Here is a 10737-nt window from a genome sequence, read left to right as displayed (position 1 = left end):
CACAATCTGCAGCTTAAATTAATTCACTTGGTTCAATTGAGGGTGAATTCCGCAAATATGGCATCATGTTTTGTTCTCAACTGTATTAACAAAGTATTTTCAATTCACTACTGCCATGATTTGTGCCTCAAGGCTCAGGGTTATTGTAATGTTTAGACCCGTCCGTCATGCCAAGATGAAGCACAAAACATGGTTTCTCCAAAAAGAAATTGAAATAATTAAAACTGATGGTCATAACATAAACCTATAGTCTTGTGTTTCTGTGTTACATAGTAGTAATACTAGTTACATTGAGGATATTGCTTAAAGAAAAATTTAAATTGAAAAGACAGAATGGGAAAAAACATCCATCCCACTTCACAATGAGCATTGAGCTTCCACAATGAGGAAGCCACTGGCCTAAATGTTTGTGTATGTTAACCAGAGTATGAATGTGAAAATTCAACTTAATCTTAAGGGCAGCCCATTTTGTTTCTATATGGACACTGTAAATACATACAGGAAATGCTGCTGTCAAATCTTTTCAGTGTCTATATCCTTTTATTTCACAAACTTTCACTTTGTTCACGCAGCAGTCAGAACTGCGGCTCTCTTCACAGTGTGTCTATCTCTTCCCCTTTGAATAGTTGACTCTGTGCTCAGGGTATAGATACATGAGAGCACATCACTCCTCTCATGTCATCATCAGCTCTGTTGAATCCTCTTCTTCATCTAGCTGTGCCTGTGCAAGTTCCAGGACAGCATACAGTGGTGCCGCCTGCAGATTTAACTGTGTGAACTCCCCTCAAAAATTTCAGCCTTTTTTAACCAGAAAAACTTTACAAAATCTCCACTCACGGTTTGGACTTTATGATTCCCATCTGCTTCGCAATGTCATTGGCAAGGGAGTGGTTCACAAAGGGAGTACTGCAGTGTGCCTAGGTCACGAGCTCTGCAGCATCTAAATAAGATGTGCCAATTAAAGCCTCCTGCACCTCGTCTCGGCCGAGATAATTCACTTAACCCCAGGCCCGCAGCTGACAGGTAGCATTTGTTTACACATCCTTTCTCATGCAATCTGCCAGGCCTCGTACTCTACATGGTATTACAACAAGCCGCCTCCCACCACAGCCCCACGTACAGCTCTCTGACTCTCTGTTTCCATGGAAATCTGCCCTAGGAAGTCTTTGCATCTCCTAACCTTGAAAGTACCCCAAGTAGGATCGACTCTGAGAATATATTGTTGTCAAAATGAATTGTCATAACAGTGCCACATTTGATACCCCCTTTCAGCAGCTTTCTATCTGTGTAGTTCATTATTTCCCCTCCTGCTGTGTTCAGCGCCCAGTGTTACCAGCATGAGAAAAGAGAAGAAGAAGATTGCACAGAAAATAGAAGCCCAATATTGGACCAAATTAAAAGATGAGGCGGATTATTATAGCTACCTACTTTATCGCCCCACAGAGGCAGTTTCTCTTTATCATTAAATGCAGTCTCACAATGTTTTGCCTCTATAAGTAGGATTTTATTCCTATAGCACTATACTGTAAATCCACTTAGGGGGGAAAATCCCATTGCCTGAATTTCATCATTTAATTACTCTGAGATAAAGCAACTCTTCTACGTAAAAACATCCGCAAAACAATATAAAAGATAACTCCAAGGGTTTTTTGAGGTCTCATAGTTGTCAACTGATCAACATATCGTTGTTGGACTTTTTATTTTTTTTATTTTTATACATTTTAAATTAAATAAATATAATAATTAAATTTAATAAACATATATATATCCAGTATATATACACTTAAAAATGTAACATCTTTAACCAATTCACAAACTCATACGTAGGAGTGATGTTGTGATGGACGTGATGATGCATGAACTGAGTAGCTGCAGTGCCTCAGAGCAGGAAAGCATAGTGTTCTGAAAATAGTGCAAAGGTGTTAATGCAGCACTACAGCCTCACATCATAAATAGTCTTCCTCTGAGCTCAGTTTTTATCTCACTGAATGTTGATGTAGTCTTTGTATGCTTAGCCTGTGCTCTGCCACAGACAATTATGAGCCAAACCATGTGTTATTTATGGTGCATGGAAGGCACACTGATTTAATGTGGCGGGGGTTGGTGGAAGTGTCCTCTTTTCTATTTGAATTGCAACTAATGAGAGAGCACATCTCTGACGATTTACGAGTCTTCCCAACACTTGACCTTCATATGGGGTCAGAGGTGGAAGGGGAACCTATACATGGTGTTGTGAACATCATGTAATTTATGGATTTCACTAATAACACTATCCTTATGTGCACCCTCTGTGGTGTAGTAAAAAGGGATTGCGCCAAGGAGGTCAGAAGAATGTCATGATGGGGTTTAGGAGGGGAGCTCAAGAGGCAGGTTAATATACTCCGCTGGTTAGCAAGCTACAAAAGGACATTGTCCTTTATCAGAACAATTGCCACACATAATGTGCAGTGCTGATCTACACTAAACAAAACAAATCAGCAACTCACATCTCATCACTTGTGCCAAGCTCTCGTATTTGTGCTATAAAGTCATAGTACCCTATCACCAAGAGTGGCTTTATTAATTATAATGTAGCTTTAAACATGCATAGTCATCTATGACCTTTATCAGCCTCTTTTGATAAGCAGAAGGAACTGCAGTGGCACTGAAAGAAGTCAAAAGGAAAAACCTCTACTCCACCACCTTTACCATGAATCTAAAAACTGTAATTACCCTGTGCTTAAAACAAACACCAAACAACACAGACTAATAAGGTGTAATAAGGTCACAGAGCCAGAAACTAAATCAAATACTTAATCCTACTGACATGATTATGGTATGGCATCATGGTTCCTACTCCTGAAACACTGGGAAGAGTCTATTTCTTGGTGTCCTGGTTGTTTTATTTACAGTACATTGTGACTGATTGGATTAAAGGTGTGTTACTGATTCATTCTTGGCCAAACCTGTCCTTTGAGTTGTGAACACCTAATGTATCCAAGCCTTCCTTCACAAAACAAGCCAGTCGTCAGATGGACAAACAATTTTAGATGGTCCATGTTTGGTCTTTAGAGAGCGTCTGCAAGCACGTCTTCTATCCGGAATCACTGATTGCTCACCCATCACCTCCTCCTCCTCCCCAGCAGCTGCTCTCTCTGACCCAGTCCTGGAGGATTTCAGCACCAACTGAAACATCGTTTTATCTCTTACCACAACAAGTTAAAACATCAATGGACCAGAGCTTAAAGCCTAATACCACTGTTCTCAAGCGTTTTTCCTCTGATAAACCACACCAGCATGCCAGAGCCCTGTATTCCCACACAGAGTCAAGTGGAGGAGGAGCATGTGTGCAGAGTGCAGGTGTGGGTGGTTTGTTGGGTAGAGAGGGGAGTGCAGCTGGTTGGGGTCACAGTGGCTCAGCGTGCTGAATGACTAATGAAAGGTTTATGGTGGCGCAGCACGACTGCCGAGTCTGAGTAGTGGGCTGGAGGAGGACACGCCTTGTCTGGCTTCTAGCACCCTCCTGGCCTGTCTATGGTTAAAACCAGGCATTTAACAAGTTCTCCCTGAACAGAGGGGCCACAATCCTTCACTTAACAAGCTCATTATTTCACATTGTTTTTGTCCTTTGCTCCTCCTCGGCGGCAGTGGCAGGGAAAAGGATGTTTGATGTGTGTCTCTGTTAGAGAGTTATACAAGGGTCTTTGAGAGGGAGGGATGATAATGGATGCACTAATGATGTGGCCCTTGCTTATATGGATCCTTGCAGTAATACAGGATTGTCTGCATGAATATTCAGAGGCTTTGTCCCTGAGAGAGAGGTGGATGCTCAAGGTTACTTTAGAGGGCAACAGAGGACAAGCCTCGAGATCCTATTCTGCTTTTAAGCCGGCTTCCGTCATCAACAAAATAACAGTGAAATATCTGAGAATCAAAGCAAAACTTATGAGACTCTTTCTTTTGATCTATGCTGTGAGCAGCGGAGTTTATATTTGTGTGAGTTTACCGGAAGCCTTTAGAGCTTCTAATAGAAGATAGTTTGACATTTAATGTCTGGGGATAAAAACAACTTCAGCTTTATTGTTTGACTGTTTCCCATTAAAGATGTCCCTATTGGTGCATTTATCTTGAATCTCTCCATTAGTGCTGCAAAGAATCCTTTTTGTGAATGCTACAGTATACGGTAAGAACAAACCTGTAAACAGTATAAACCTCTAATTCCTCTCAACTAACTTATACCTTAGAAGAAACATTCACTTTTACATTATTTACAAAATTATTTTTGGGAAAAAATGGGCTTCTTGTGTATCTATCTACATCTATATGTGGAATTACCTGGGTGAATTTTCTGCATCACACAGATGAAACCTCAGTGTTAACAATTTATCACTGTTACACCGCGCAGCAGTAAAAATCAATAGCATAGTTATACTGAGTGGAATTGACTGAGTGTGAAATTGCAATCAAACAGCAACTATTACCCTCAACCAAATAGATACTACAGAGATAAATGATGCTTACAAATCCCCCTGAAATTTAGTTTACATTGTTATATTACTTGTTTCAGTTATAGTCTATTATGGAAAAATGTTCCTCTCATGAAATGTAATTTTGGTTTTCTACTTCAGAGAGGATTGCATTTTCAGAGCCAAAATTCAAACTCTATTTGTAGACTTTAAAGCCTAGATTTATCTAATCAAATCAAGCCATGTCAGATTCATTTCTAAAGCAACTTTTACAAGACACCTTTGTCACAAAGTGCTGAACAGGACAACTGGGTGTATGTAACTGTACTGACTGTAATGTTCAGTTCAGTACCTTGGGATTGAATATAATTTAACCTTGGCTGAATTTAATGTCCTTTGAAGAATAAATTACAAAAACAATTCAAGGTCAAATATTCAAGAAACTAAATACATTTATTGCATCCAACATTTTCATTTTGAATTCAGCTGTTCAGCACACTTGCACAATACAGGGTTTAAAATTTTACTCTGCTTGAAGGTGCGACATAGAAAGCCAAAGTGTGACAGTATTGACTTCAACAGCTGTGACAAACTTGTAACAACGGCCAGACGAAGCACCTCTTAAAAGGAACCAATTAAACCTTTGGAGATTTCAATTACCACCTTGATGGGGCTTTCAAGATCGATAACTGAGCTTGTATTTTGACAAGATGGTCAGGGCTACAAGGGGCTTGTGCCGCTCCATCAGTTTAGAACAGCAGACACTGAAAGACCGTTGCTATTGTTGCGCTTGGATGTGTTTCCCAGACGATGGCATCTGTGTGTGTTGTGATAAATATTCATGCGTTTCACATGCGCCAATGTAAACTCATATCAAAGATGCACATCATACATGAGCTATCATTAGAGTTAGGAGTTCACATAGCACAGCAGCAACCAAACAAGATTAGAAAATGTCACACGCCACCTCCTTAGCCCACTTCCCTTCTTTTTCCTCCACCTCTTCCTCCAGTGTCTCGTTCAGAAGAATGAAGACGAGTAAAGATTCAACACACAGAGCCAGACAGCAACATCGAGCTCTCCAGCGCATACTAATCTAAAACAACATTGAATCTGAGCAGCGCATTTTATTCCCTCCCCACCGAGGCGTGTTTAAGTGTGAGATAGGGATCTGCAGATCTCATCACTTAGGGAAGGTTGTGGCCTGCATCTACAGCCCCCACCACCACCCCACCCTCGTGCAGGTTCCTATCACTTCCAGCCACAAATTGGAAGTGACAGGCCACTCAGGCAGAGGTGTCTTCGCTCCCACCATCAGCAGCCATGCAGCCCCACTCAGAGCTGTCAGCCTGATTATATATCAGCAGAATGGGGGGACCTAAGGAAAGGAGATGTCCAGCTGGAGACAGACCACTAAACACGTCGTCTGTCCTGCTGCCTCACATCTGCCAATACACATACCACCTGTCCCCAAGGCTGCCACAAAACCAATCTGTATGTCTCTATCACTCTTACGCTGTCCTCTAGAAGAAGAAATTCAACAAACTGCATCTTTCTCTTCGTCTGTCTTTCGTCTGGTCTACAAACTACATATTTTTAAAACTTCCAAGTTTTTTTTGCTGGTTTTTACTGGGTCTCTCAGTTCTCCTTCTATCTTTCTTTCCTTCTTTCCTTCTATCTTCCTTGATCTCCTTTTGCCTCACTTTCTTGCGTTGTTTTCTTCCCCTGTCTCATCCTATGCGCTTGCTACTGGGAGCACAACTCATTTACCAACTTTTCTTGCTTGTGGCAGCTCATTACACAGATAGAGCTACCTGTCTTCTCTCTGTGGACTAGTTGATCAGTGGTGATTTTCCCGGGGATCAAAAGCAGACGTGCTAAGTGATAGGAAGCGTAAAATTATTGGAGCCTCTGATGCATCGGGGGCTCCTAACTCTCTTCCATAAGGACAAAAATACATGTTGTTTACTTAAGTGCTGATTTTCTTGTCTCTTTTCTCTTCTCTCTCCCCAGGCGTGAAGCTTGGAAGCACTCCACGGCAGTCCAGAGAGGTACGTGTTTACTCCATTTCTCCCAAAACACAGATACACAGGTTGCTCCCAACTGCTATCTGTTGCAAAAAAGTGATTGTCAGCCTTGTACCTCTCAGCGTGTCTGATAGCATCTGTGTAGAGCGGCTGACCTCACACAGTGCATTCAGCCAGTCAGACTTAACTGAGTAAACAGTCCAGGTAGAACCAGGCCTAGGTTCCTCAGGGTGTGATCACACCTATTTTTTTTTGTTTGTTTGTTGTTTTTTCAACTTCCACAGTAGTTTATTAGAGACTTATGATTTTAATTAGTTTACATCCACTTTAGATAAATGGTGAGGCAGCATTTATGTGTGTTGTTTTTTTACCGAAGATTTGGGTAAAATGCATCCTAAATTGCCCCGAAAGGCATTATAAAAGATATAAAAGGATTTCAACCAGGCCTTTATCATACTATTAGCTACAAGGTTAAGATAGATAACGAAAGAGAAAAATCATGTTTGACCCCAAGACAATCAATAAATAGGTTTCTATGTCAGACATGCAGCCCTCGTACTACTGTATCTCCTCTCAGCTCACCCCTGCTTGCTCTCATCTCTGCTGTGATCGTCAGTGCCAATAAAAGACTTACATCAGTGAAAACCCCGAAGAATGTAATGTCTGGTGCATAGGTTACTGCCTGGTGCTCACCGTGCACATTGAACACACAGGGAGAAACCACTCCTTCCTTTTTACCCTCCAGATGTCCCTGCAGATGAACGAATATGACCATTTAAGTCAGAAGGGGGATGAGCCAAGATTCATGATGGTCTCATCACCTTGTCTGTTGTAAATTTAAAATTATACATCCAGTCCATTGGCTTTATGATGCCATTATAGCATTTAATTGAAATAAAATGTCAGAATGCATGATTGCCTTGGGCATCAAATGATGCTAATCAGGCAGTAGATGATTCTAATTTAGATTCCCCATTAAGTGTTTATAAGACATTTATATGATATTACCGCTCAGTTTATTGATAGGTCATGGATGGCATTGGGCAGTGTGACATTTGCGTGTAACAAAGTTAGACCTTTGTTTGAGGTGCAGTGAAACAGCACCATCAAGTGGCTGATTTGAGTACTGAAAGCAATATGTGGTTGTTTCTGATAATTAAGCTCAGATTTTACCACCAAGTATAAATTGTTCTATGCACATGTACCACATTATGTTGCAGTTTGTTTGGTCTAAACACATATCTGCTACCGTTTACTACAACCTGTGTTGTCATTTATTGTTTTATAGACTCTTTCTACGCAGGACAGCGAGAGAAGCAAATTAGACAATTATCAGGACCATCAAGCAGCAGAAGGCATCTTGTCCAGCCCGATCCCTCCAATGCAGTTCCCACACTTTGAGGAGAGCAGACAGAAGGCCACCACTGGGTCTCGGGAGCAGGACATAGGCTCCCTTCATGTCTCCAAAAGACAGCGCAAACTGCTGAAAACAAGTCCCCCAATCAGTCACACCAACAATAATGTTTCTGTGTCTTCTTCCTCTTCTTCCTCCTCATCCTCAGTCTCCTCCTCCTCTGCCTCTGTCTCTTTTTCCCCCGATATCCTACAAGCACGGCGGAAACTAATGAAGGATGTGTGTGCTAAGTACAAAAGCAGAATCTCCAAGACCATCACAGGCGATCATGTGAAACACCTGTATGTGGAGGACAAGCACAAGTTGTTGTACTGCCAGGTGCCCAAGGCCGGCTGTTCCAACTGGAAAAGGACCCTGATAGTGCTGGCAGGCAAGGCCCGCAATGCTCAGAGCCTTCAACACGACACAGTCCACTACGGCCAGAAACTCAGGACACTTAACACCTTTGACCGTCAGGGAATCATGCAACGCTTGGAGACCTACACCAAAATCGTTTTTGTGCGAGAGCCCTTGGAGAGAATCGTGTCAGCATACAGGGACAAGTTTGAAAATCCCAACAACTACTACCACAATCTGTTTGGGAAACCCATCATTTCCAAGTACAGGGTGAACCCATCCTGGGCAGCCCTGAAGACAGGCAACGGGGTCACATTCAAGGAGTTTGTTCGTTACCTGCTGGATGTCCACCGGCCAGTGGGAATGGACATCCACTGGGAGCAGATGAATCAGCTCTGCCATCCTTGTCTCATAGACTATGACTTCATTGGCAAGTTTGAGAACATGGAGGAAGAGTCCAACTTTCTTTTGCGATTGACTGGGGCGCCACCCAACATCACACTGCCCACTTTTAAAGATAGGAACCCAACCGACCTGAGGACTTCTCTGCAGATCACACAAAAATACTTTTCACAGGTCAGCCAGTCGGAGAAACAGCGAGTGTACGACTTCTACTACATGGACTATATGATGTTTAACTACTCCAAGCCTTTTAAAGATTTATATTGACTGACTCCTATCAAGACGCTTGAATCACAGTCACATTCCACTACGCCTACATCGCCACCATGATGAAATATTAACATGAAAAGGCTCATTCACATGCTCACATGAATCTTTGCATCTAAGCAGAGAGATCAGAGACCAAACTTCCTCTGAATTTCGCAAAAGCTGCTTTTTATGAATACATTTCTACCAGATTATCTTAATTTTTAGACAACTCTGAGATGAAAAGATTCATGTGATGTCATATTAAATGCTCAAAATAGTTCTGGAATCCACATGGTGAGGTAGAATATGAAAATTATAAATGTTATGCTTATAAAAAAGTTTATTATTGTTCAACAGGCTTTAAATTATGCCTCACTGTGAGTCAAATAGCATATGCAAATGCATCGTATTATGGTTTGATTCAACAAAGGCACCACATGGGTTGGATAAAGTTCCAATCACATTTCTAAATTCAGAAGTGATTTCAGAGACACAATAGAGTATCTTCGGTGAGCCCCTACCACCTACTTTTTAGAATAATCATACCAAAACTTTTATGAATTTGTTTATGTCCTTGGTTGACTGCAGATGGAGATCTAGTAATGATCACCACCGAGCACTGCAATTTGTTAACTTTTTATTTAAAATATTTGCATTTACTATTTGACTTACAGCAGGTTAGGCATCAGTATACCTCTATGTATCAATGCATACTAATACAGTATTTCATGTAAATGGTTTTACTAAACATAAACCTTAACAAAATGAAACACTTTAAGTAGTATAAATCTTTAAAATGTGTCAAGTGCTGCCCACTCAGAAGCTGTGTGCACTTACTGTAGCATTTTTGTACTTCTAACTTTGTTGGTTAGGTCTGTGCTTTAGTCTAATACATACATGTGCTGTCGGTCCCCCTTCACTAGAGGTATTTACTTGGGTGGCTGTGGTTGAATGCAGGACATCTAGGTACTTGCAGGGTAATGGTGTTGTTGCCAGTATCTCTTAATTCCTGTTAGTGTTACAGACTTACAAACTAATCAGTCAGTTTCTAGAGTCTGATGACAGTGTTGGCAACCAGGTGGATAAAATTAACATTGCAAAAAACTAAACATATGTTTAGAGTTGGTTTTGTGACAGTCCAACCATGTATGATTTGGACACTTGGACTGAATGAGAAAAAGAAAAGTGCACCCCCAAACTTCTCCATCTATCACACCAAACACCCCCTCAACAGCTATCACTTACAAATCTCACACTGTCAGCAGCTCCGTACCCACTGTATGTATCACATCTATTCTCCACCATCTTATAGGCTTTTTACTGACTCTACTGTGTACAATTGTATAATGGGCATTCAGATGACTATATATTTTTCTATGTATTTCTAAAATATATATATTCAGTGCTTCTTGGTGAAGGTATGTTGATGTCATTGATTGTTCTTTCAGTAATACCAGTGTAGAGTGTGTTGTGTAACAGAAGAGTTTCTTTCCAAAAGAAAATATCCACCAGCTGAAAATCACAATTCTAATTCTCAAGAGACGAAATGACTGCAAAAATCTGCAGCGCCATAGATGACTCAGTTTGACTGATGAATTGATACCACTCTGTGCTTTGCAGGTACTGAGCGATTTTTTAAATGAAAATGGATATATAACATTTTGGAAATTAGCTCTTTAATTACTTATCCCTAATCTGTTTGGTCTCTCAATAGGATAATAGACCCTGTACAGATGAGCTGCATTATCCACCTAGTTACCCATCCTGACTAATGACATTTTTACCAACAGAACTCCACTGTGTGTGTGTGCGTGTGTGTGTGTGTGTGTGGGTGTGTGTGGGTGTGTGTGTGTGTGTGTCCGAG

The 10737-nt window shown here is 41.1% G+C and overlaps 1 protein-coding gene across 1 annotated transcript; it reads left to right on the top strand.

Annotated features, from left to right (window-relative positions):
- Positions 1–7794: 7794 nt before the first annotated feature.
- Positions 7795–9255, top strand: LOC118321091 (carbohydrate sulfotransferase 8-like). Its single transcript, XM_035652282.1, has one exon. It carries the CDS (start codon positions 7854–7856, stop codon positions 8889–8891), a length of 1038 nt encoding a protein of 345 aa, XP_035508175.1. The 5' UTR covers positions 7795–7853; the 3' UTR covers positions 8892–9255.
- The last annotated feature ends 1482 nt before the right edge of the window (positions 9256–10737 follow it).

Source organism: Morone saxatilis, unplaced genomic scaffold, assembly GCF_004916995.1.
Source record: "Morone saxatilis isolate NCDOM2014 unplaced genomic scaffold, NCSU_SB_2.0 Contig11, whole genome shotgun sequence".
In the NCBI taxonomy this organism is placed as follows: domain Eukaryota; kingdom Metazoa; phylum Chordata; class Actinopteri; family Moronidae; genus Morone; species Morone saxatilis.
The sequence above is the reverse complement of the archived record's forward strand: the minus strand, read 5'-3'. Positions and strand labels throughout refer to the sequence as shown.

Coding starts and splice junctions, on each gene's coding strand:
- LOC118321091 (XM_035652282.1), top strand. CDS start 7,854: ATGCAGTTCCCACACTTTGAGGAGAGCAGACAGAAGGCCACCACTGGG.